General features: G+C 34.6%; 2 protein-coding genes and 2 long non-coding RNA genes across 5 annotated transcripts; 2 read left to right on the top strand and 2 right to left on the bottom strand.

The window, feature by feature from the left end:
- The first annotated feature begins 1865 nt into the window (after positions 1-1865).
- Positions 1866-4102, top strand: LOC124437339. Its single transcript, XR_006945659.1, has 3 exons — positions 1866-2070; positions 3363-3401; positions 3955-4102. It is a non-coding gene; the product is annotated as an uncharacterized LOC124437339 (long non-coding RNA).
- A 2288-nt stretch (positions 4103-6390) lies between these two features.
- Positions 6391-8184, bottom strand: LOC124435892 (neuronal pentraxin-1-like). Its single transcript, XM_046985825.1, has 3 exons — positions 8115-8184; positions 7214-7450; positions 6391-6882 (listed from the first exon to the last, which is right to left on the bottom strand). Exons 1-3 carry the CDS (start codon positions 8182-8184, stop codon positions 6410-6412), a joined length of 780 nt encoding a protein of 259 aa, XP_046841781.1. The 3' UTR covers positions 6391-6409.
- Positions 8185-10684: 2500 nt separating this feature from the next.
- LOC124436381 (deoxynucleoside triphosphate triphosphohydrolase SAMHD1-like) lies at positions 10685-24870 on the top strand. Of its 2 annotated transcripts, none has more exons than XM_046986296.1 (3): positions 10685-11030; positions 21599-21899; positions 23048-24870. In XM_046986296.1, the coding sequence occupies exons 2-3, from the start codon at positions 21609-21611 to the stop codon at positions 24374-24376; spliced, it is 1620 nt and encodes a 539-aa protein (XP_046842252.1). In that variant the 5' UTR covers positions 10685-11030; positions 21599-21608; the 3' UTR covers positions 24377-24870. The 2 variants fall into 2 exon arrangements, with proteins under 2 accessions (XP_046842252.1, XP_046842251.1); XM_046986295.1 differs by lacking the exon at positions 10685-11030 and adding an exon at positions 20348-20721.
- On the bottom strand, positions 12946-14107 carry LOC124436382. Its single transcript, XR_006945341.1, has 2 exons — positions 13378-14107; positions 12946-13284 (listed from the first exon to the last, which is right to left on the bottom strand). It is a non-coding gene; the product is annotated as an uncharacterized LOC124436382 (long non-coding RNA).
- Positions 24871-27919: the final 3049 nt, after the last annotated feature.

The following is a 27919-nucleotide window of genomic DNA, read 5'->3' as shown; positions in this document are numbered from 1 at the left end:
GCTTTATCAATCACTGCTTAATGTATATCTTTATTTCTGATCTATGTTGGACCTAGTTCAAACGTCAAACGTTACAAGAGCCAAACGCATTTAAAATAAAAGTTAATGTGGGAGTTCATCTCATTTTCTTTTGTCTTTAATGCGTTTAATGCATGCATGTAAAGTCGATGTAAAGTTGAATTCATTCTAGTTGTAAGTGCGTTGTTTTGCTCTCAAACTCCAGCCTTCATGATCATTGCAATAAAGCTGCGATTTTTTTATTCTAAACCATTCTTTCTTTCTAGCTTATTTTTTTCTTCTACGAAGTAAATAGACAGAAATTACGGTGTTTTTTTTAGCATTGGAGAAGTAACTATCTTTTGCTGACAGCAGCCATGTTTCTTTTCTCAACAAACAGCGCATCAGGTCAATTTCCCCCACTTGGAAAAGCCTTCACAATTGAAAGCAACATGCGCCCGAGCATTTTCCTCTATACGCAACATGTAGCTGCATGGAAATTAGACTTTAGGAGCTGTTCACATGAGTCCGGTAAACGGAAATCAGCAAGGCGTGAAATAATTTTGAGTCATTGGAAAGAGTAAAAACTTTAAGCGCAGAAAGTACAACATTTTTTAAGCGTCATAGTCATTTTAGTCGTGTTTTCAAATCTCGCAAAATTATTTGTTTTCATATTAAAGTTTTGTTTATTTGCATATTAAGTGCATAGAAAAATTTCTCAAATAAATTTTTTGTTGTGAAGCATTTAATCTTTTCCATTTGCCACAATGATTTAACGCTTCGCTGAGTCCCTGCTAACGGCCTCATTTGAACAGCCCTTACTGTCCAAGAGCGTGAACACAAAAATTACTTCAGGAATGATAGGCTCTTCAAATAAGCTTTAGGATTACGTCACGGGTTTTATTTGCATGACAAGTAAGTGTACACGCTAAATAAAACCACATTTGCTAACTCCTTCACATTTTTTTGTTTTTTGATTTGTTACAAGATATCAATGTATTAAAATAGTGTCATTTGCACGTACAACAGAAAGGCCAATCTTTATAAACGTAATCAGTAAAGAAGTACTTTATTTGTTTCCTGTAGCATGTACACAAAATCTTCATGCATATCAAAAATATTTTCTATGGGTGTAGCTTTACTCGCTTGAGCTTTGCTAAACATTAAAGAATAGGAGAGTCCTATCTTTTTACTTATATACATTTGGCATAGTATAAAAACAAACAGTAGTCCCATTCTATTGAAAGTTTTGTGTGGTGCAGGCCAATATTAATGTTAAATAACATAATAACTAAAAAAAATATCATGACGTAAAACTTGTTTTTGACAGTTTTGTTTTCGAAGCGCACGTACGGAAATCATCATTGCGAGTATTTTATTGGTCCATTGACGTTAGTGTGGCTAATGACGTAAATTTTGCTAGGCATAACAAACAGTAGTCCCATTCTACTAATAATTTTAGTGTGGTGCAGGCCAATATTAATGTTAAGCAACATAATAAGTAAAGAAAATATCATGACGTAAAAGCTTGTTTTCTACGTAGTTTATTGTTTCAGAAGCGCACGTACGGGAAATCATCATTGCGAGTATTTTATTTGTCCATTGACGTTAGTGTTGCAAATCACGTGAATTTTGCTAGGCATAGAAACAACGGATAAGTCAATGTAAGTAAGTTCGTTTGTAGCTACATGGAAAATTTACTGTTATCTTTTTTTAAGAGAAATCAAGTTTGGGAGAAACAAAGAACTGGCGATTGCTTATTTTGTAAACACAAGCAATAGACCACTTTGTCAAACTTTTGTTTATTTCAAAATGTGGAAACATCTTCATGCTAATTGAAAGCTTGGTCATTCCAAAAGAAACAAAACTTGTAATGAAATCGAAATATTGTTGCCTCAAAAGCGGCTAGGGAGGCAGCGATTGTCTTTCTTTTGCTGTTTCTTGTGATTTAGCCATGTCTGATCCTTTGTAGCGTCACTTTTTTATTGAGAAGAAGAGAACAAATCAGGAATATATATTTTGCATTGGTGCTTTTTTCTAATGATGGAGTGGGATCACTCGAAGATTATTCAGGTATTGCCATTGGGCGAAAGTAGAATGCTATTCATGCTATATTTGATGGTATTCATAGTTTATTCTCATATAGTCGTCCGAGTCGTTTGATTCGTTTCATTCTAGTCTTTTGAATCATTTAGATGGAGCTCTGTCCTATCGGCTTGCGTATAAAGGCCGATTTCCATTCAGTGCAAATTGTCGTGTGATCGACTTTTTGTGATCACTTTCTTTTGAATTGCGTGCAGCAGTCTGAAACTGTTGGAATCGAGAGCTTACAATTGAAAAGAAAGTGATCTAAAAAAGTTGATCGCCGAACAATTTGCACTGAATGGAAATCAGCCTTAAGAGACGAATGAAACGACTTGAAATTTGAACGACTGTTTGAGAACCAAGTTAAAGGCTTCATGTAAAGTGACCTACATATATAGCTTAGCTGCTTTATTAAATGCTATGATTAAAGGAAAAACATTTGAAAACCAATTACTATCACACATTCTGAATTCAAACAAAATATCCCCTGTACAATACATATATATGTATCATTATCATCCTTTTTCTCTTTCCATTAATTTTGCATACCTTTTAGTCTAGTTACTATACTTGACCGTTTTACTCTTTAAGCTTTCCTATCCAATTGTGCTTTTTAAAGCAGAGAAACTATTCAAAGCTTTGAAATCATATAAATTCATTCTTAGTTTTTTATACTAAGCGTTTACTTTGAGATGGTGTATTTTTTAATTGTGTTTGCTCCAAACAATGTTGTCTTGCACAAGAAATCTATTAATTTGTCTTAATGCACAATTACTTACAACCCGTAATTCTCTGGTGAAACATATTGCCAAAACTCTGAGTTTTGTTATATTTCATTTCTACAGCTAGGACAACATGGCAGCAAGTGGTACTATATTCAATGATCCAGTACATAGTTATATTGAACTGCAACTGCTCTTTGTCAAGGTCATATACATGCACACTCCTTAATTTCAGCGGATGAAAGACATCAAGCAGCTTTGAGCATCATACTGGGCTTATCCTTGTGCTTTACATTATCGATTTGAACATTCACTGACACGGCTCATCTGGCTGGTAAAATGATTAAGACCCTCAAGCAGAAACATGATCTCAAGTGTTATAATAATGTAGTATAGTGCTTGTAAAACCCTCAAGGACTTTAGGTTTCTAGAATATCACAGACAGCGGGCTCAAGAAAAAAACATGTACTTATTATATTTAAGTGTTAAACGGACCACTGTTAAATAGTTCACAAATCAAGAACCCTATTGTAACATCATATAAATTTAAAATTTCAGAAAAGGAAGTTTTGTGTCAAATTGGCTGCACTCTGTCATGTAAGTACTTTTATGGAATTGCTCAGTTTTCATTGGGTTTCATTAATTTTATACAATGGTATTTATGACTACAGACTAGACATGAAATTCTATCAACAACTTAGTAGTTTATAAAGAACTTATTGAGCTATCATTAAGCTTTTATATGATTAATAACCTGTTGAGCTATCATCAATCTAGTGTGTGATCAATAACCTATTGAGCTTTGTTAATTTAGTGTGTGATCAATGACTTACGTATTGAGATATCGTCAATCTAGTGTGTTATCAATAACCTGTTCGGCTTGAATGAATTTAGTATATGATCCATATCATAGTAAGATATCATAAAACTAGTGTATTATCAATAACCTATTAAGATATATAATCAACCTTCTGTGCTGTTATTAACCTAGCATGCTATTGATATTTTACTTTTTTCATGTTTTCGTTTTTGTACAAACTATTCGGTACATACGTAGTGCTATGGAAAACATGAAAAGAAACATCTTTATATTCACACTAAGTACTTAATTATATTCACGCAAATGACGTCAAAACACTATATTTTTTAGATATTACGTGTAAAAAGACATACAGATGGCCAAAAACTTTGTTTATTGATGTTTTGATTTTCATTCGTGCGGTAGGATTTAGGTCATGGCCCTTTTTCTCATGTTTTTGATCATCAAATGAAAAGAAAATTAATGGCGTGGCACATGCAGAAAGAACAGGAATAGATGAAATTATTCAGAAAGACAAAAAATAATAAAGAAACCATTAACTATCATCGTAAACATGTTTCCAAATCATCAAACTGAGGCCATGAAGACACATTGTGTGAAATATGTGTCATAGATCGTCACCGTGTTTATCAACTACATCACCGTGTTTATCAACATAAAACGATCAAAGCGATCGAAGACATGATCACTGATGCTTTTGTATCAGTCAATGTAAATACAAATTCTCGGAGGCGATTTTCAATATAAAGTAACATTCAAAGCTTACTAACTGTTTATTTTATGAAATTATTCGTTTTAAAGACGATGATAGGAATGTAAGAAATGCCAAAAGATTTCTTGAAAAAATAATGGGTCGAGAATTGTTTAAATTTTGTGGTGAAACGCAGCTGAAAGAAATATTAAAAATTGATGCCACCGAGGCTGCTGAAGAAATAGCTTCATTTGATGACGACTTGAACGCCAACGAATTTTTTGTAAGTGTTATCGAAATCGATTTCGGTAAGAATGATGGAAATCCTCTCAAATCGGGTGTATTTTTATGCAGAGAAGAAACTCTATCGTAAATTCGTAAGAATATCGCGAGCGGAATGTTACCATTGCAGTTTTTGAAGTAGTTCGTTCGTGTATATGGAAAAGCACTCAATCAAACTAACGTTGCATCTTCTCCTAGCAGTAAAGACATTGAAGACACAATCGCGAGTTGCTTCCAAAAATGGTGGCGGAAGCCTAAATGTGCCTATGCCAATGAGCTTTTTGGTGACAAAACTGGTTATTTTACACCATCGAAAGGGAGAAAACGAGTCATACTTACACATAAATCAAAATTATGAGCTTAAACTGGCCAAAAAGAAACTTTATGATGACATTTAATTGACATGAATTAACTGAATTGTAAAAGAGAAAACATTTCTAAGTTTGGCAGCACTTTACTTTTAGAGCCCGTACTTTTACCAAAAGAGAAGTGCTTCTAAACACAAATGAGAAGTTTTAGGTACTGTCGATCGTTGGCCAATAAGGATACTGCGAAATCTCCTGGCGCCCCTCACTTAATATGCTTTTTTGCGCCCCTTTTTCATGGTAATTGATAAAGAAGACACTGGTAAGTGTATTGCAGTAAAACAGAGGAAAGAGAACATTGCCGCAATGACAAAATGCGAAGGCAATCAAAGCGCTCTTATCATTTTGGTGTACTAGTAAACTTCCCAACTTCTGTTTGTACGTATAGAGAGCTTTTGAGGAGTATGCACTATTGAAAATTGTGTACAATTAGTTAGCCAATGGGAGTTTTTGCTACTTTTAGCATCAACGGTTATTTGCACTAGCCCAGTGCTTGGAGCATGATGTATTTTTCAGAAAAATGAATTGCTTAAATTCATGTTTGTCTTTTTATAACTCATCTAGTTTATTTGAGTTTTCACTTAATTTCGTAGCCGACTGAGTCCAAATAGTTTATACCTGATATAGCAGCACATACACATTCAACTCCCTCCCCCCCTCCCCAACCCAACACACACATACAAAAATAACTACTTGCTACAGACAGCACCCAGTTCTGAGTTTTCCCGAGAAGTCATGAACTTGCCAGTCGGCCCATGGTTATTCATCAAACAAATGTACGTACGTAAATGTTTTAAATTGACAGAAATATCAATGCTTATAGACTTGAAACTGCTCTCTATACGAATTTATATTGATATGCATGTTGTTATCCTTGGTATTTACTTGATTTAAATCAGTATTTTGACTTATAGAACTTATTTCTAACGACACGAAGAAACAGGGGAAACAGTGAACGGGGCGATTGGGAATAGGGGACCAGGGAACTGGTAAATAGGGAACAGAGAAAATGGGAAAATTAGAAAATGAGGAGCCACGAAACTGGGGAATAGGGGAGCCAGGAAACGGGGGAACCAGAAAACAGAGGAATGGACGGACAAGTAGAGCTGAGAAAGAGAGGAGCTAAGGAACAGGGAAATGTGAGAAAGATTGACCACAGGAACATGAAAACCAATGTATAAGGAAACCGGAAAAGAGACCACAAGAAGTCTTTATTGTTGTTATTGAAAGCAACCGACATACAGGGAAATGTCGTGTTTGAGAATACAGGGAAAGTACGCAAGCTTTGCAAAGCCCGTCGGATATTTTGTAAATACGCAACCACTAACAGCCAAATTTCTTTCGATAAAAAAATTTACTGTGGAATAGCAGACTTACGAGAATATGAGAACTGTTTAAGAATAAAAAAATATCACACAAATCACTGAATTATCTGATACATCTTTATTCATTTCCTAGACGTCAGCAAGAATAACAGGCAGTTTAAACTGTACTCACAAGTAGTGCAGCAAGGAAGTCGCTCTATGAATTTGGTGGCCTTGGACTTTTTGAAGTCACTGTACTTTTTGATGTTGCCTTGAATAAGCGTGCCACAATCTTTTGCAACACGTTTAATCTCGTAACTGGTCAAGACTCTGTCCCAGATGTTCACTTCTGTTAAATTTCCTTTAAATGAGTCCTTATTTTGGAAAGCGTATCCTGCTCCGGGATCTTGATCTTGTCCAATAACCCAAGTACCACCAGCCTCAATTTCTTTATCTTTGTTGATTATTTTTAAACTTTTCTCAAAACGACCGTTCTTGTAAACTGCGAAAGTACCGCTGGACGATTTCCACGTGATGCACACATGATGAAGCTTTCCGTCAGCAAGATTTACACCAGTGCTAATTAACAAAATTTTCAAGCATTTTATGACAGCAACTAAAATTTCGTAGCAAGAGTATGCCATATTATATTGTGTAAATCAGGTAAGCTAGCTAACACTCGTCACATCGGCGTTACTTTAAAATTAATCATTTCGTCGTCAAAGCTTTGTGCACCAGTTCAATAGAAGTGGTTAATATATAACTTTCAGTTTGTAGAGGCATTCAACAAAAAGCATTTAACAAGCAAATTCATGTGTTAATTGGGCAGAAATAAAGGTTTTGTATATGAGGGTTTTAAAAATTAACGTGAACAAGAGTTTGGCTGTGAAATCGTTTGACGTAATAAATTTGTCGAAAGAAAACGAAGTGAAATATGCTAAACCTACTTGTATGAATTTTTCCCACATACAAAACAAGATCTGGATGCATATCAAGCATAAAATTATTTCCCCATGTTGCGCCTTTCACTTTGTAGGACAACGGTGTAGGATAATATTTATTTGCGTATTCAGCCGGGGTGGACATCCAGAAACATGCCGTGATAGCATTCATCGCCTTCGGAGATCCTTCGGATACACCATACTGAGTTGTTTTGTAACCTTCCATGGTCATGCCACGAGCACCTGTGGAAAGTTTTAGAAAAAACTTCGATCATAATTTTTGAGTCCTAGAAAGACTTTTACAGTGCTAATAAACATATACATAAGAATTTCATGATATTTTGACATGCTAATACTGTGCTCTAATGGTGTCCTATGAATAATGCATTAGTAATATGACTGCTACTTTGTGAGATAGTTTATTTGTCAATGAAGATTGAAGAAAAAGTAAAAGGAATTAAAAATGATACCACGCTGTTGGTCTACCTATCAAAATTGCAAGTGTTAGCATATCCCCCTGTGCTAATCTATCCACAAATTTCTACATGCCAGCCATCCCCCCTTCAAAATATCAAAAAACCAAAAAGATGGTTTTCTTAAAGACGTTTACTTTTGAGTATTGTAATTGACCATTCTTAGTTTTATATCGTTAAAGCTCACTTCAAAGTTTGCGTTCGCTATGCCACTAGGCGCTTTCGATTCTAAAATATTGCGATTTCACTAAAAGTTTTTTACTCTATCGTAATAAGGTTTCTACTTTTTTGAAATAAATGAAAGTTCGAAAAAGTGGTCTATTGCTTTTGTTTGCCTAGCGATCGCCGTTTTTTTTATCTTTTACAAATTGCATTAAAAAGCAAGACGAGACGAGAGTAATTTTTCCCTGTAGCTACACAACAAACGTACTTACATTCACTTAGCTCTGCCAGGCTTTGATATGCTGACACAAGAAGTAAAAAAAACGATACTACAAGCGCCATTGTTTTTCTCTTCGTATTCGTCTAAAAAATAACAATGAATGGATTTGGCCAGTGGGAGATCTTCGAAAACACACAGGAGAGAATATTCTTTGAAATTTACGTTCTGTATTTACGCCTTTTCATTTTATGTAGAATGCACTCAAGTTTTACCTAACTGCAATTTAAAGAATGTGTCAACCAATACATTGCGCGATAATCACGGTGTTAAAGCCATTTTGTGGGTCGAGATAATGGCGGATTGGCAATAATATACGTACTATTGAAAAATTCGCTGGGATGAATTTCAGTATTCCTAAATGGCAAATTATTTTTCAAAAGCATCCAAGTATCATAAATCGTTTATATCACAACAATGAAATTGCTAGATTGGCAAAACAACTCGGAGTGATATGCATGAATATATTCCAGCAACCGTGTTTGTGTACAAATTAACTGTTTGAAATGGCAAAATTATTTAGGATCGTTTGAGTTCATCTAATTAGAACTTATAATAGCAATAAAAATAGCCAGTATCAAATTGAAACATCTATAAAATTTATATAAGGACTGAAATTGCAGTTTCAGTTAAATGAGTACATGCATTTTTATTGGGATATCATGCAATAGATTTTGTACTTGGAAATAGTAAAATAATAAGCACTCTTTTTCGGAGTTCACGCATTTTCCTGTCGGGAAAATTGATTGATAGCTAATTTTCCGGAATAGTGAAAATTTAACGCTGTCATGTATCTCCTTATAGCTACACATGTGTAATTCAAAAAACTTTTTTCTTTCTGTCGAGGAATCCGCTCCTCAGCTGGTTCACACAGACTCTTCGTTTTAAACCTTTTATTTTACAAGCTACAAGTACAACACATCATTGGAGTATTTCTACGCTATCTATTAGAGTTAATTATTTACAGGTATTTATACTAACGGTAATTACAACAAAACTTAAGTCGAGCTTTCCTTTTACGTCATTAGCAGTACTCAATCTTTCATTGCGTTTCAAGTTCTCACACGTTTCAACAAAAAAGAAGAACTAACTAAACAAACAAAAAACTTACAAAACGTACTTAAAAACAAACAAATGTTAAAGAGAAACTAACTTAGCTAGGACAATTTTATTGCTATGCACAAAAGAGTGCCATATCCCACATTTTCCTTACAAATTCCAAACAAACTTGAATGCTAATTATATACACACGATTAATCGGAGAACTTATAAAACAAAAGGGTGAAAATCTTCACCTTTTCGTTGTCTCAAAGTTGTTCATCTTCTTAATTTCATATATGGAGCAGTTAACAAAGAAAGCCTATTTTAGCTATCTTTTTTTCAATATACAAGTTGACAAATATAATCCGCTTAAATTTGTGTACAACAGATTTGTAACCTTCATAATCCAGTCGACATCTTTGAACGCATTATCGTTGAAATGTAATGAAACAATAAAACCTTTTTCAAATTTCCATCTAAATTATTTATACTGCGTGATTTGAGGGCAAAACTAACATTATAAAAAACATTTTAGCTTTCAGAGCAAATATAAACCGATATCTTTGCAATACATAATGCATATTTACTGTGTACTTTGTATAAATCATAAAATATTAGCATAAACTTAAATATTAATGTACTCCTAAAATCAATTTTTCTTCCTTTATTCATCAACGTATTACAGACCAAGTCACGGTAAAGGAATGTTATTAAAAAAAAGATAAGCAAGGACGTGCAAGGATTATAAATACAAATATAAGCTAACAAAATAAGTGGAAGTATTTTTTAAATAATACTCTCATGGATTTTTAATGGACAACACGAAATCTATTTCATCCGTGAAATGTTTGCCGATACATACGTATAATATATAGCTATAGAAAAAAGAATATATGTTTATGTACCTGTGATTGATTTCTTTTCTTTGATGTAACTATGGAGATACTTGATCCTGAAACTCTTCACAAAATGCTGCCTTTTTTGCTCCTTATTCCGTAACCAAAGGATGGAATGTGTAAAATAAGGACTCGCCCATTCTTTTTATGTCCCCATCAAAATTCGCGCAATTGGCTACATTTAGGTCAATTGAGCCTGGTTTTCATCAATTGCAGACGTACGCCGACGCACGGCAATAATTATTCACAAGCCCTCTGAACGGGAAGTATGCCAGAGAGGCGATTTCCGTCAACACAGTGTCTGTTGTTTAACATATAAGTTCGCGTTAAATTTAAACTATAGTGCAAAAATTAATGCGAAATGGCAGAAAGATTTTAAGAAAGGATGGTCTTACAAGCCAACGGTCATAGACTTCTGCCAAGAAAAAAGAGACTTTTACAGCGAAATCTATACAACAGTTTTGCCATTTTGTAAACAGACGCCTTGAACTTTAAATTTAGAGCATGGGTTCTAGATTGTCAGTTTAAAACTGTCGCCGATGGTCGCAAATGTGCTTTTCATCCAGTGTTCTCACTTTTAACATTGTGCAGATTGGGGTACTTCAACTTTCCATCAAATGTACGCGCGCCCAAACGATTCTGCCAGAACTTCAAAGAAGACTGCTCTTTATTAATCTTCGGCGATTCTTCCAATGATTGCTTTTTCCATTCCATGTCTACCAGCATTTTATCGTCAACGTTTTTCAGATACGGGAATCTAGAAAAAAGTGCTTGTAGAGAGGGTGGATAACACTTCACAGCATTAACAGGAAGGATAAACTCGAATAGTTTGTTGGCTGAATCACTCAGATCAAACCGGGATTGGATTTTTGCTTCACTACCTCAACCATAAAGTCACGACAGGTCTTCTTGACGGACCGAACGGCTTGCAAATCAGCACATTCGCCCAACGTTGCAGTCACAAGGATTCCAAGGTAAATTTTTTCATCATGGACATAGAATTGCGGATCATCAACAGGGAGGGTAAATCGTTCACAGGTTCTGGCAATTTCCATCTTCACAAAATCTGACAAAATGTTTTTTAAAAGCTTGTGCAATTCATCGGGAAGGAGATGAATCACTCAGATCAAACCGGGATCGGAATAACGTGTTGAAGTCATTCAGGCGATGCAATTGCACGGTAAAGAATCCTGTTGCGCTTTCAGGTATTTGTTCGAGAGACCATCAAGAAGAGAGGAGAGTCAGTAGTGTAAGATGGGTCTTTCTCTTTGCGATAACGCCAATAAAATAGAGACGAAGAGCATCCCATCGCTCCAATACCCTACTGACGCATGACTCCAAAGACAACCACCTTGTTTGACCGAGTCTCAGAAGCTTGTGTAGCTTAACACCAACAAATTCTTACAACTCTTCAAGCTCCTTTCATTTCAAGCTTGATCTACTAAAATGAGAATAGATATTTCTGCAGAGATCTTTGAGTGTCTTCGATAATTTAAGACAGGCTTGAGATGCATACAAATGAATCATGTGACAACTACATTTTGCAGCAAAAACATGGGGAACATCCTTCTTCAGCCAAGCAACGACACTTTGGTGCTCACCAAACATTACATTAGTTGTGTCCAAAGAGTAACCAATTATGTTTTTTAACGGAATCTTTTTTCTCAAATGAACCTTTAATTGCTTTGTAAAGACCAGTGGCAGTGCATTCATTTACTCCACTATATCAAAAAACCTTATAACTCTTCGAACAGATTTTCCTCAAAATATGCAACACAAATTCTCAGCTGCTTTTCCATGAAAACGTCTGTAGTTTCGTCGGGGGTGATGATGAAGTAAGTTTCCCGCAATAAATTTACTAGACTCGTTGAAAAAATAAACCAAGACTATGTCTTAAGATATTGGTACATTTAGTAAATGACATATGAATGCCATTCAGTATTTCAACTTCTCTGGTATTATTGGGTGTAGTTGACTTCAACAAGCCATTAATGGGCTTACTATGGTGAATGGGAGATTATTTTCTGCTATTAAAGAGCATATACGAGCTTCTGTCGTGGTCGAAAATGAGCTGGCTTTTCTTGTCGTCGAAAACATTGCACTAGATTTCCCTGTCGTGGTCGCCCATCCTCTCTGTCAGATTGCATTTTTATAGCTCATTTGTGCATTGCAGTTTCGGCGTGTCTTATCAGTGATGTTTTAGAACATGATACAGAATTTTGGCAGGCTTTCCATGTAGCGTTTGTTTCACCAGCAGAAGGACGAACTAGCCAACCTTTAAACACTGGATCCCCCAGCCATTGGTGCCTGAATTTTTGGCAATATTGTTTTTTTCGCTGAAGTCGACAACAAACGTTTCCCGCAATCGTCTACATTAATTTCTTCCGTCTCAGTAAATGAGTCAGATTCCGAGTCAGCCATTTACAAACGATTTGAAGGATTTAACTACATTATCGTATATTCTTTTTGCGGGTTGAAGTAATGTTTTTATACTTCAAATTAACATAAACTAATAGTATTTAATGTTTCTTTACAAATACAACGTTGAAAACTGGAAAACAGCAAAAAAGAACGAAAAAACAATTTTTGAGCCTGTGTGACCAGGTCTTGTAGTAATTTTTACCAATTTAAGGATTCAATGGAAATTTGAGGAATTCTCTAGCCTTAGCTTTTCTAAAGAACTGTGAGCACTGTTTTCATCATTTTATTTGCCGGCGGCTGTCTGCAACACTTATACCGATTATCGTAACAAAACAAATTTTTTTCGGCAAAAATCTCAGATGCAAAACAACAAACAGTTTTCCCCCATTGCAAAGCTCAGTGTCTTTACTCTTGATAACTTCAAGCTTCGTTGCGTCTGCCTGCGATTGATGAAAACCAGACTTTGGATTTTTGTTGAAACGTTTTTTTAATAGTATTCTAGTTTTATTTGTAGTTTTGAAAACATTGTTTTGCTCCTATTTACAATTCATTCAGCTGTACCAGAATTTAACAAAAAGAAGCGTTACATACTAATTTTGTATTTCAGTTGTGAGTGTTATTGTGCTTTGAAATCCCGCACAAGCAAACACGCGTGTTTCAATGGTGTCAATAACAAAACAATCCGTCTGTGTCATCGATATAACAGCCTCGACCTTTGGTCACAGTTACACTTGACTTGCTCTCAAGTTCTCCAAAGTTCTCTTAGGTTTGCATAAGCTTGTGCAAACACAGTAAACATCTTTTTTTCTTGAATATAATGAAAAATAATGGTATCAAATATGCTTTCTTACCAACTCTCTTTAGCAGCAGATGGAAAGGAGTAGAATTAATAATACCTACCGGATAGACGTCGATTGAAGCAACTAAAGCTGATATTGATGCGCCTATATCTTGCTGTTTGTTGAGTAAAATACAATGATTTAGTTGAATGATTATAAAAAGAATATGACAAATGCAGTTAATAATTTGCCTTTATCATACAATGCTATGGCATATAGCTGCTACAGTGATCATCATGTGTTGACAAAACAGTGAATTTCCGAAAAATTTTCTAAAGCTCGGTGGATGAGAGAGAGAGAGAAAATTTTTATTCCAGTTTGCTCTCTTTGTTTTCCGACAAAAGAAATCGAAGGTTGACGTTTGAAGTTGATAATTACATCCTGCAAGAAAGTTGATATATTCATACACTTATACATTGAAACTGAATTGTATATAAGCGTTCATTTTTGAGGAAATAACGTGCATGAAGATTCATACAAAAAAAAAACATGCATACAGAGATTTAAATTAATCATCGATACAGAGGACTATAAAAAGAAATGTTCCAAATGCATTCAACCATTAAAATTCCATCAAATTTTTATCTGCATACTACCATATGCATTTGACACATTGACACTATGCAAACAGTGTATCCTGTATATTTTAATCTGCAGCATATGATCAATTATTCATGCAAACTGAGAATGATATCATCAAGAAGTATTTTTTGTAATTGTAGAGCGAACAAATAATTAGTAGGGAGCTTTAGCAAAGACTACGAGTACGACAACGAGTACGAATTACGTCATTTTGGCGCATAAACATTGTTGCGACAACAACACGTAGCCGTCATCAATCTGAGTACGATGTTTTGTAAAAAATTCATAGTCGCGACTACGATGTCTTTTTAAGCAGAGAAAGTAGGTTTATTTCTTCATTGTGTAAGAAATTAGTTTACAGCAGGGGCGGATCTAGAGTATGTCAAATCCGTCGCGCGACTGATGTTTGAAATTCAAAAATTACCTATTCATATTAATTCAAAATTCATTAATTATTCTTACTTTATTATTGCATTTACTTCGTGATAAAAATCCAGCTTTATTGATCATTGAAAACTAATGACTAATCCAATGAATATTTCGTTGGTAACCAGTTCAGTTGAATTTTAATTGACCTGGAATAACCGACTGATAAGCGGGGTGGCTTGACTGGTTCGACGGATAAAGGAGTCTATAAACGCCAAAAACGCTTATTTTATTGGTCAATGGCCAGATCAGTGGACAGTCTGGAATGGTCTCGACTGATAATAGGGGTGGCCGGACGTATAAGGGAGTCCAATTGCTATCTTACAATTGGTTCATTTGAATTTTTGTTTTGTTGTGATTGGTTTGACGGATTTCGACTGATAGCCAAGTGAACTAACATAGTCAAGCTCACTGTCTGAATTGAATGTTTGATCGTTTTATAGTAATTTTTATAAGCATGATAGAAACTAAACTACAATCAGATGGAATTTATGGAAATCTTTTACAAATTCATATTTTGACATCAATGCTGCTGTCCAAACTGTGAACTTTTTCAAGAGGGTGAAAAATTTATGGATAAATTGTAAATGCTTGGCAAAGACGATCTCGCGAGCGACATTTCAGTCATTGAATGTTTTATGAAGTGCGGTATTTGAAATTAAAGTGGTTATATCACGAATTTTAGCCCCCCTTTTTTATGAGCTTAATTGAAAATTTGAATTATTTGAAGAACTATGACATATCGCTGGACTTAAACAGATAAATATAAGTTGCTTAATTTTGCCTCCAAAGTCGGGTACTATTTCCGAATTTTTTACGACGCCATATTGATACTTGTGACGTAGATAGTTGAACACGTCTGTTTCCGTCAATATAATATTATATTATAGAAGGTGATTTTGTTGTCGTTTTTCTTGTGTTAAAAACAAATAATGACAGTATTTTCAATAAAATATTAAAAAACAAGTTGTCCGGAAAGTATGGCTTCAAATCAGTGCTCAGATAATTCGAATTCGATGTCTGAATGCGTATCTGATTCGAGCTCAGAATCCGTGGGTTATGTCGAGCATTTAAACGACTTCGCATATGACGATGAACCGCTAGCAGGAGATGGTGATGAAGTGCATACTCCAGGGATCCCGATCACAATAATTAGTCCAACCTTTTTATTTACTTCAGGTACTTGATTCGTTGACACAATTATTGTTGATGAAACAATGTTGATGATAACATTCTTTCTCATACAATTTACAATCTTACATATTTAGTGATTGTGATGCTTGGCGGCGATAAGCACGTCCATTCCTATCTCTCAATAGTGGCCCGACGTTTTCAAGGACAGCCTCATGAACTAAAGGCCCAAATTTGGCATGCTGTGTTATGCATGATATTTTCTCAATGCTGCCATCGAATGTCATTTTCTGCAAAGCTGGTCCTATTTCCTTACAGCATCTGTACTCTAATGCGCCTTCTAACAAATCGGTATGACAGCATTGACAATTACACCTGAAACGTGGGAGCATTGTGCTTTATAAAGTAACTTTATGTATATTACAAACAGGAGAAAACAACAACTTACCATTCACCGAGTGGAATTACGCCATCACTTCGTTGTTCTAAGGTCGCAGGGAGAATTCCATCGGGATCATCTGGAGTATGCACTTCATCACCATCTCCTGCGAGCGGTTCATCGTCATATGCGAAGTCGTTTAAATGCTCGACATAACCCACGGATTCCGAGCTCGAATCAGATACGCATTCAGACATCGAATTCGAATTATCTGAGCACTGATTTGAAGCCATACTTTCCGGACAACTTGTTTTTTAATATTTTATTGAAAATACTGTCATTATTTGTTTTTAACACACGAAAAACGACAACAAAATCACCTCCTATAATATAATATTATATTGACGGAAACAGACGTGTTCAACTATTACGTCACAAGTATCAATATGGCGTCGTAAAAAATTCGCAAAAAGTACCCGACTTTGGAGGCAAAATTAAGGAACTTATATTTATCTGTTTAAGTCCAGCGACATGTCATAGTTCTTCAAATAATCCAAATTTTCAATTAAGCTAATAAAAAAGGGGGGCTAAAATTCGTGATATAACCCCTTTAAATATGTAAGATTGTAAATTGTATGAGAAACAATGTTATAATCAACATTGTTTCATCAACAATAATTAGTCCAACCTTTTTATTTACTTCAGGAACTTGAGAGCTGTGGCATACAGATGGTTGATGCGATGGTTTTGTGGGTCTATGGGATGGGAGAATACTCGGCCTTTACCTGCTTGTGTTTACCACTTTATTCGGAAAGCATATCCAAGTGGTAACACAACAGGTTACATACCATCAGAGGGGCGATGATGGAATAGTCTTTTAACTTGTGCACTGTAGAGACTGTTGACCTTCTTTGCTGAGTTTGGAATGGTCAGGAAATATGCCTAGATGAAAACCAAATAGGAGATACATGGATGCACTATATAAGTTGACATGCAGTTTAATGGTTTGAAACAAGAGTAAACAATAAAAAACAAATTGGTGCAACTACTGAGAGGTTAAGCTGAAAGAATTAAATGAGAGAATATCTTTTCTTCAATGTCAGTCTGGGAAAAAGACAAAAGAAAAAATATATGGAATTAAATCATAGCATAAATGTAAAAATGGAAAATAGCAAGCCGTTCAAATGGCGAATCGTTTGCTTCCCCAGTGCATACTTAAACATGCTCAGCTCCATCACTAGTAGATGGTACTTCCTCATTGAGAGAACATGTTTCCTTCAGCGATGGCTTATGGAGAGTATGTCGAATAATCTACAAAACTTATATCGAATTTACATATGACAAAAAAAAATTAACATAAACAAGCGTAAACTTACTTGTCTTCGCTTTCGATCGGTTATTTCGTCCTGTAATGGTTCAGGAATCCCAGCCACGTCAATGGTTGGGATAGCATCTTTCTTCAACCTTCTTTTGAGCTTGACTTATACACTCAAATTAAGGTCAAAACAAGAATCTTCAAAATGCGCAGAACACAGACACGAGGTAGAGGAAGCCTCAAAACCCGGTCTATGTTTACGCACAAAATTTACCCATTTTCTATGTCTTTGCGGCTCTGTTTCTTTTTTTAGGAAAAAGATGCATCGACATTCCTTCGGTTTTTGAATCATTGGCGCAACTAATTTGATTATTTCCGCCAGCAACACAGCGTTTTCCTCCGCGTTTCTTATTAAGATTACTAGTAGAATACGCCATGTTGATATATGTGTTCAACTTTCTACGTCACAAGTCATTAGCATACCGATCAAAAAGTTCGCAAAAAAAATGCTAAAAATCGTGACTTTGAACGTCCGTAAAATCACTTTCACCAATCCAATTTCAATTATAATTGCAGATTTAAAATCACTGAAACAAGGTCTTTCAATTTAGCTAATAAAAAAGGGGGCTAAAATTCGTGATATAACCACTTTAAATGAAGATATGATCTGGGTCAGAGGTCAGAGGAAATTAAATGAAGATATGGTCTGGGTCAGAGGTCATGGGTTCGAATCCCGTTGAGTCACCTGATTTTTTCAGGTCCTGAGACGATTGCTTAAATTGTCCAGCAAAGTGCGAAGATCATATCTTCATTTAATTTCAGTCATTGATGTTCAAAAGAAAGCCAACATTGTTTTGAGTTTTATCAGCAGGAATTTATATCCAAAATCGTAAGTAAAGGACAAGTGAAGTGTATGCATGAATGTAATATATCAAAGTCAATTTATGCGAGTGTGTGATGCGATTTATGTCAATATGGCGTATGGGAAGCAGATTGATGATTTTAAAATTGTTGTTGCCGAAGGTCTTTTAGCTATGATTTCTTTAGTGCTTGGGAAATCGTTGCCGTTATATGGCAGCGAAATCCTACATTCCTGCAAACATATTTCAATGGACAAAAAATCTGTAGCAATAAGGCGCCATACTATTATTTACTTTATCATAAACGGAATGTTTGGGGCTTATGTTCAGTTTATGATCATTGATCATTCAATCATTAGACAGTTATACTACGTATTGTTTAAGATTTGAGAAAACTAACATTGATTACATGAGAAGCTGTTTACTATAACCTGTGATTTTGAGTCTTCTGATCCATGAAGCTTTTTATTTTGACAATTTGACTGAAATGGTATTAAACCTGAGTATTTCACATACATGAAATGTTGTCCCATGTCACATATTGTCCCCTTTTCTAACTGAACACCTCATGTAGAGATGTAAAGGTGTGTTAATCTGCTCATACCAGATTGTTTGCCATAAACTCCAAAGGGCTATTGATGTATGAAAAGCATTTTCTATAAAGTAAAAATGTCTTTCTATGTATGCAGATAAACCTTGAAATTTGGCAAAACAGCAAAGTATTTTTCATGATCACTAGGTAATTTTTCTGATGATCATTATAATTTCTAATCTAAATTGTTTCAGATTTACATTTAAACAAGCTTTGATCATATGAAAGATATTTATCATAACCAGTAAGCATGACACATGAACCAATTTTTCATTCATGTAATTATATAATTAAAGACATGTTGGTTACATTCTGTTTGTATTTGCAAATACAATGCTACTAGTGATTGCTATATAGCACACCTATATACTTACAGGAGATAATAGTCTAGTGAAATGCCTAATAAACATTTATGGCATTAAGCTGTCCTTAACTGCAAATTTTCACTCTAATAATTTTTGCAATCTTTGGCAGAAAAAATTTTGAGTTTTCTCATAAGGTGAATTTGCTGGCTCGTGTGTGGAGATGGGTAAAGGGTTACAATAAACTTGCATGGTTTGAAGTCTGAGCTTTTCTATATCTATGAACTGTCACTTGTAGTACCAAATTTCTAACTCATTACATAGAGGTTTGAATGGGGGTCTCTAGGGGTCTATGCCTGACAACTTGGTAGAAATTTTAAAGACTATATCTGTTTTTGAATAGCATTATTGTAAAATAAATTTTACGTTCCTAGACATGCTAATGAGCCATACATTTGGCATAGTAATGAGCCTAAATATTTGGCAAAACATTCAAGTATTGTTCACTTCATTTTGTTTTTGAAAAAAACGTAAGCAAAATGTGTTGTGTTTACAAAAAATAATGCCCACAAATCACATTTTGTATTGCTCTAAAACGCTGAAAATGGCATTTTCAAGGCTCTGAAATTCAAAATTTCTCAGGGGAGAATGCCTCAGACCCCTCCCAGTTGCGGCGTGCCTCCGAAGTCTTATGACTGATGTTTAAAAATCCTAGATCCGCCTGTGGTTTTACAGTACCATTTTTTCGACCATCAAGCTTTACTAGAATCTTTTTTTGAGTAGATGTACATTTAAAAGTAAAATACGGCCTGCAGAAACTTTCATGTATTTCGTACGCAAAGTTAAAGTAAACAAACAATAAAATAGTACAAATATATCGTACATAAAATTTAAAATAGTAAGATTTTTCAGTCTAAAGAGTCCTAATAGCAAAATCAGTATTACCGATTCGTTGACACAATTATTTACAAATAACGCCGTAGCTGCTTCGCAAACGTCGGTGTTTTTTACAATAAAGGAGTTCGTTCTGTTGTTTACAGCTAAAATAAAATTTTGACGAAGCAACCACGACAACAAACTTACACTCGTGCCATTCCCTTACACTGTCAAACTTCGTACTCGTTGTCGTAGTCGTATCTTGCTAAAGCTCTCTAATACCTTTATTATACCTATTCTTTAATTCTGAAGGTTGGAATCTATGTATAATGAGGTTCACTTAAATTCTAAATTATGTGGTGTATGGGGGTAAAGACCAACGTAAAGTGACGTAGTTTATGTTACTGTCATGGAAATCAAAGACATAAACAGTCGTAACCTTCTTTTTGGGCCGTTGCGTAAAAAGATTGGGACTAGTTAATTTAATTTCCTGTTCATATTTTTGCGGGAAGCAGCCATATCCATTGAGTTCTATAAGACTTATAGAACTTATAGTTCTTATAGAACTTAAGGTCTTATATAGAACTCAATGGCCATATCACTGAGCCATATCAGTTTCCATAGGTATTTTCGTTGGCAAATCAAGCAAATTATCAACCAAACGTAAATTTAGCGAGCATTGAATTTCTATGACTTGAACTTGATGCAAATAGCATTAATACATTTATCACTATGTCAAGGCCATGCTCATTGTTGAAACTTCCGATGGGCATTTCCTGATTAGACAGTTGACTATTGTCTTGTTGTTGCAGTTTCATATAATTTAGCGATGTCAAATCCTTTGTAGCGTCGTTGAAGATAATAGAACGAATCACCAATATATATTTTGCATCTGTGTTTGTTTCTTGATTGGGATCACTAGATCACTCGATGATTATTCAGGTATTTTTTGCGGAAGTAGAAGATACTTTCCTGCTATAATAGCAGATTACATTTGATGCTCTTCGGAGTTTATTCTGATATAGACGTTTGATGTTTGTAGATGTAGATAGTCATTTGACTTGATAGTCATTTGCTTTGTCGAAACGTTAGTCAACAACAACAAAAACAGTCCTTCTCAGGACTATACCAACCTGGACGATCTACATCTACAAACATGTAACGATACTCCCGGGCTCAAACCATTTACTTTATAGACGTTTGAGTCGTCTCATTTGAGTCTTTACAGACATATGGACAGAACTCTGTCCTATATGGGATTGCGTTCAAGTGACGACTGAGACGAATGAAACAGCTTTAAAATTTGTTTGAGAACCAGGCTTTATATATAGTTACCTACAGTTCAAACTTATAGTTACCTACATATATAGCTCGGCTGCTTTTTTTAATGCTGTGATTGAAGGAGAAGCATTTGAAAACCTATTACTATCCCAAATTCTGCATTTAAACAAAATATCCCCATTATATATATATATATATATATATATATATATATATATATATATATATATATATATATATATATATAATAATATATGTCCTTCATTATCATCTTGTTTCTCTTTCCATAAATTTGTCATATCTTTTGTCTAGTTACTATCCTTGACAGTCTTATGTTATCTTTGATGGTGCATACGTGAGAAATTTATCCTCATTTTTATATCAAGCATTTCACTTTGTGATGATATATTTTCAATTGTGGTTGCACTTACACAGGGAATTGATCAATTTCTCATATTACACAACAACTTATATCCCATTATTTTCTGGCGAAATATATTGGTAAGACCATGTGTAATGTTATGTTTCATTTTTTTAGCCACAAAAGCATGGCAAAAAGTGGTACTGTATTCAATGATCCAATACATGGTTATATTGAACTGGAACCACTCTTGGTCAAGGTTATACACACACCACAGTTTCAACGGATGAAAGATATCAAGCAGCTTGGAGCATCATACTGGGTTTATCCTGGTGCTTCACATAATCGTTTTGAACATTCACTTGGCACAGCCCATCTAGCTGGTAAAATGATTGAGATCCTCAGGCTGAAACATGAGAATGAATTTGAAATTTCTGATAATGAAGTTTTATGTGTCAAATTGGCTGCACTCTGTCATGTAAGTATTTCACAGAATTATTTTTCATCTGAAATTTGTGTTCTTTGCATTTTTTCCAATAGTAAGTAACAACATACTTAGAGAATGCTATCAATAAATTAATAATTTTTCAAGAAGCTATTGAGCGATCATCTATCTACTGTGTTATCAATAACCTTTTGAGATATAAATCTGGTGTGTTATCAATAACCTATTGAGCCATCATCAATGTGGTGTGTTATCAATAACTTATTGGGCTATCATCAATTTAGTGTTATCAATAACCTATTGAGCTATCATCAATCTACTGTGTTATCAATCACCTTTTGGAATATCAGTCTAGTGTGTTATCAATAATCTTTTGAACTATCATCAATCTAGTTTGTTATTAATAACCCATTTGCGTAGATATCATCCATCTAGTATGTTTTCAATAACCTAGTAAGCCATCATCAATGTGGTGTGTTATCAATAACCTGTTGAGATATCATTAATATAGTGTGTTATCAATAAACTGTTGAGATATCATCAATATAGTGTGTTATCAATAACTTATTAAGATATAATCAATCTAATGTGTTATCAATTACCTTCTGTGCTATTATTAATCTAGTATGTTTGAAATAACCTATTGATCTGAGTATCATCAATTAAGTCAATAACCTCTTGAGATATCATTGTGTAGTGTGTTATCAATAACTTATTGAGCTATCATCAATCTAGTGTGTGATCAATAACCCTTTGAGCTAGTCTGTTATTGATACTGTATTATACTGTTAGTTTATTCATGTTTTTCTTTCTTGTACATCTTTGCAAATACTTTCTGCATATTGACATAAAAAAAACACTTTATTAATGATGGTTTGTGACAAGCATAATTGGAGCATTTTGCACTGCAAGTGTAATTTGAACACAGCAATTTCAGGTATAGAATGTAAACTTGATGCATGCAAATAAAGCTACGACAGAGTTTTATCTTCAGATGGACAAATAAAATTGTGTATTCACTCCAAGTACTTTAATCATATTCATGTAAATGACGTCAAAACACCGTCTTTTTAGTTGTAATGCATTAGAGCGGAAAAAATGAGTTTGCTGTTACGTATAAAATGTCTTACTGTTCGCCAAATCTTTGTTAATTCATGTTTTGATTTTCATTCATTTGGTAGGATTTAGGTCATGGTCCTTTTTCCCATGTTTTTGATCATCAAATGAAAAGAAAATTAATCGAGTGGCACATGCAGAAAGAACACGAGTTGATGAAATTATTCAAAAAGACAAAAAGTGATAAAGAAGCCATCAACTATCATCGTGAGCATGTTTCCAAATTATCAAACTGGAGCCATGAAGACGCATCGTGTGAAATGTTTGATTATTTAGTGGAAACAAACCCTAATGTAAAAAAAGCGTTTGAAGATAAAAAATTGAGCAAGATTGATCTAGAATTTGTTAAAGAGTTAATTAAAGGTAAGAAACCTGACGTAGACATTGTCAAACAGACAGTGACCATCAATGGTGTCGAATATAAAAAGTCGTTTCTTTTTGAAATTGTCGCGAACAAGCGCAACGGTATTGATTGTGACAAATTCGATTACTTTGCTCGTGATTGTCACAATCTTGGTGTGAAAAGTAATTTCGATCATTTAAGATATTTTCAAAACGTCCATATTTTCCCAGTTGACGGCGAATTACAGTTGTGTGTTCGCGACAAGCTTGTTTTTAACATTTACGAGATGTTTCACACGAGATGGTCGCTACATCATCGTGTTTATCAACATAAAACGATCAAAGCGATCGAAGACATGATTACTGATGCTTTCGTCATAGTCAATGACAAATACAAATTCTCGGAGGCGATTTCTAATATGGAGGAGTATTCGAAGCTTACTGACTGTTTATTTTATGAAATTATTCGTTGTAAAGACGATGATGAGAATGTAAGAAATGCCAAAAAAATTCTTGAAAAAATACAGCGTCGAGAATTGTATAAATTTTGTGGTGAAACACAACTGAAGGAAAGATTAAAAATTGATGCCACGGAAGCTGCTGAAGAAATAGCTTCGTTTGATGACGACTTGAACGCCAACGAGTTGTTTGTAAGTGTTATCGAAATCGATTTCGGTAAGAAGGATGAAGATCCTGTCGAATCTGTTGTATTTTTCAACAAAGACGAAAAACCTTTACAAATTCGTAAAAATATCGTCAGTGGAATGCTACCGTCAAAGTTTTCCGAGCGGTTCGTTCGTGTTTATGGAAAAGCACTCAAGGAAACTAACGTTGCATCTTCTCCTAACAGTAAAGAGATTGAAGACACAATTGTGAGGTGCTTTCAAAAATGGTGCCAGAAGCATAAATGTGCCTATGCTGATGAGCTTTCTGGTGACAAAACTGGTTATTTTACCCCAGCGAAAGGGAGGAAACGAGTCACACTCGAAGATCAAAACAACGAGGTCAAAACGGCCAAGAGGAAACTTTATAATGACACTGAATTGAAATGAATTAACTGCATGGCAAAAAGGCATTTCTGAGTTAGTCAGCAGTTTACTTTTTATAGAACTCGTATTTTTAGGAAAAGGGTTGCGTATTACAAAGATACGTACTTCGTCAGTCCTAGCACGATTATTGATAAAATAAATGTCCTTGCGTAAGTGTGTCAAATTGACAGAAACATCTATGATAGTGGCATTTAACTGTTCTCCCAACGAACTGATATCGACATGCTGTCATCTTTGGTATTGAATTTATTTTAAACAGTACTTTAATTTTGTGCAGATTATTTCAAATGACTTTTATGAAAATTAATATTTATAATGCGATAATTAAGTTACACATCTAATGTTTATGAATTTCAATTTGGAATCTACACATGGAATGAAATCAATTCATCCACAATTTATGGAAGCCTTTTATACCATAAACTTCATACACTAATTGTCTTTTTTACCTTTTTATGATGGCTAAATTGGTTTATTAATAAAAATATAATCATCTACGTAGGTGTACTCGTTTGATGAGCTCGATCACGATTTTATGTGATTTGTAGTGTTTTGTTCTTAAAACAATAAAATACAGTGTTTTGTATTGTTTTAAGAATAGTATAATACATGAAAGGTACAAAACTTTGATGAAAAATTAATGCTCGTAATTATCAAAAACGCGCTCTCATTCATGAGAAGTTTATTTTTGAATCCATGACTGCGATAAAAATTGCGTTCAACAATAAATCGTCATCTCACCTTGTCAAGTCTTGTCAAGTCTACCATCTTCTTGATCTGAACATTAATTGGACAGACAACGTTTAGGGATATATACTGGTTAGCCTGCCTGTCCGCTAAAATAACTGACATCCTACAACATATTACGTAACAAGAAAAGTAACTGAACTAAAATGTTCATCGCCGATCGATACTGGACTGAGGAAAGAAAATCCGAGGAAGATATTATTCAGCTCTGTGAAAAGTGTCACTGAACGATAAATTGGTTGAATATGGCTGTTTATATGTGGTACGTCAAGAGCATTCGACGTAAGCGCAACACTTTGAATTTAAGGGAACCTGTGTCTGCGATATAAGCTAGACAAAATTCGATGTAAGTCAACATTTAAAAGCCTCCAGGAAAATTGTCAATCTCATTGCATGACTTAAAAAGCTTGTTGAAACGTTTGAAGAGCTTGCAACGGAAGCCATCGGTTAGATCCACAGACCTGAATATTAACTTGAACGGTCTTGACCAAGATGGACGACAAAGAAGAACGGGAGAATGTGTTTTAAGTTTTTATTTTTGTATTTCTTCGAGCTAAGATTAAACCACTAGTTAAATTATTTTTATAGAAGCAAAAGTAATGAATCGAGCAAGTTGCTGCTCAAGTTTGGACGCATTAAAGATCTAACATAATAAAAAAATCAAAAAGAAAGAGTGGAACCCTCCTTTTTTGAGGAATGTTCTTCATCATATTTAGGAATGATCGTCCACTCTCATGACTGAAATTTTGGTGAAATTTGCTTTGAAATTTGCCAGATTTGAGTCCGGTCAAGAAACAATACTCGAACGGGAATAAAAGAACCTCTTGTGTGTATTCAATTAAGTTAGTCCATCATGGAAAGTCTCACTAACTCTTTAAACGAGAGGGTTTTTGATTATAATCCTAAAAAGTTATTGATTTTAAAGAAATATGATGCAGAAAACGTGCACTTATGAATATTCAATCCCAACCCCCCCTAATATAATATCGAGCTGGCAACGCCACTTCCACTTCTTTAAATGGAACGTGTTTTTACAAAGTTCTTTGAAATTGCTTCTTTTTGTTCTTTTAGTTGTTTCAATTTTCGCTCGATTTAATTTAATGTGCAAAAAACAATCATAGCGTTTGAAATAGGCAATAAATAGAAAAAAATTCGAATTTCTTAAAATGATTAAAGACACGATCAGTTGAAAATCGATGATCTTAATTGTTTAAAGACACGCGTTTAATATCAATTTTTTATTATGGTGGAATATTGTCTATGGTAATTAATGATGCATAATGCCACGAGACAATTTTTGGCAATAATCCTAATTTCCCACAGCGTATTGTAATTGATTTACTTATCAAAGATTTAGATCCAGGTTTTGAAAAACTAGATTTGGAAAAATTGAGGTTGCATATCGTCTGTAACAAAAATTTTCTGCTGTACGTAAGAAAATTCTCATCTTTCAGGTACGTTGACTAATGGCGCCACGAAACCATATTGTATTTAAATTAGCGGAGCAAGGGAACATCTTTTATTTACTGTTTATTCAAAATTTGTATTGCTTGTGATATTCATGTTAAATAAACAGGAATTATTTGGTGGTTTTTTTGAGATGTTCAAAAAGCCATTACAAAAAGCAAACAGTTTTCAGACGATTTAATTTTTGTTTTGATTTCTTGTACACAGGAAAAAGCTCGCTGTGTTCTTTTTATTCACTCACAATGTTTATTAGTATTGCTTTGGCATTGTTCTATGTCGCTTGTTTTCTTTCACTCTGTAAAGGTAAGCGCTTAGGGATCGGTAGATTTTCTAAACTGACATAATCTTATAATCATATCGACTGTACAATGACTGAAGTAGTCAAACAGACAAACACGGTGTTTTGCCCAATGGAATCTGCTGAAAGGAAGGAGAAAACACTTGTTTTTCAACGTTCATGACAACATGTCTTAAATAACAAAACAACCCGACACAATGCAAAAGCGTATTCAGCAAATTCTTGAAATTATCGAAGTTAGAATTTTTTATTTACTTTTTTTGAAAATTCAGCATGTATATGGTTCAGAATGTTGTTATTCAGGTGTAAGACGAATTGTACCTATGACTAAAATACTTTAATCTGCAATTTCAGGATCTAATGGTATAAAAGCCACAGAAAAAACTGTAACGCATTCTAATTCTGTAAGTGGAAATCAAACAAACGAACGGTCAATAAATGGTCAAGTATCTGGGTTATGGTAAAAATGGTAGTAATGAAAGTTGGTCAAATAATTGGGGTGGAGGCGGAGCTAGAGGATGTGGAGGTGGAGCTGTTGGTGTAACTTAAAATGGAAATGGAACTGGAGGTGGAGGATGTGAAGAACAAGGTAGGTTTTAAGTTTATATCTGCAACAAATTAGCAAGTTAGTTCGTAATTAGTAACGTCATTTTATGAAGTACTTGCATTTTATTTGCTATTTCAGTTTTATTGTATTTAATCTTAGAAATTACTCAAAGCCTAAATGCAAAGCGTGTTGCTTTTTTAACTTTTAAGGTTTCAGTGACTTTGAGCAAGGCGTTGCAAGCCCAGAACAAGTATCGTACAATCCACAACGTTCCAGCCATGAAACTCAACAGTCAAATGAATGAAGAAGCAGCAGAATGGGCAGCACACATGGCATTATTGGATACTTAAATACATGCATCTAGCGTTGAAAGAAATGGTGACGCTGAAAATATCTATTATGGCTGTGGTATGCCTGTCTCTGGAGGAGAAGTCACAACTGAACGGTGAGAAAGAAAGCTACTACTGTATACTACGATTACCATTAA

Source organism: Xenia sp. Carnegie-2017, unplaced genomic scaffold (assembly GCF_021976095.1).
Source record: "Xenia sp. Carnegie-2017 unplaced genomic scaffold, XeniaSp_v1 HiC_scaffold_16, whole genome shotgun sequence".
Lineage (NCBI taxonomy): Eukaryota > Metazoa > Cnidaria > Anthozoa > Malacalcyonacea > Xeniidae > Xenia > Xenia sp. Carnegie-2017.
This window is presented reverse-complemented; position numbering and strand designations above follow the sequence as displayed.

Coding starts and splice junctions, on each gene's coding strand:
- LOC124435892 (XM_046985825.1), bottom strand. CDS start 8,184: ATGGCGCTTGTAGTATCGTTTTTTTTACTTCTTGTGTCAGCATATCAA. Junction 7,451..8,114: donor CCTGGCAGAGCTAAGTGAAT/GTAAGTACGTTT, acceptor AACTTTCCACAG/GTGCTCGTGGCATGACCATG. Junction 6,883..7,213: donor TGTGGGAAAAATTCATACAA/GTAGGTTTAGCA, acceptor ACGAAATTTTAG/TTGCTGTCATAAAATGCTTG.
- LOC124436381 (XM_046986296.1), top strand. CDS start 21,609: ATGGCAAAAAGTGGTACTGTATTCAATGATCCAATACATGGTTATATT. Junction 21,900..23,047: donor AATTGGCTGCACTCTGTCAT/GTAAGTATTTCA, acceptor TTCATTTGGTAG/GATTTAGGTCATGGTCCTTT.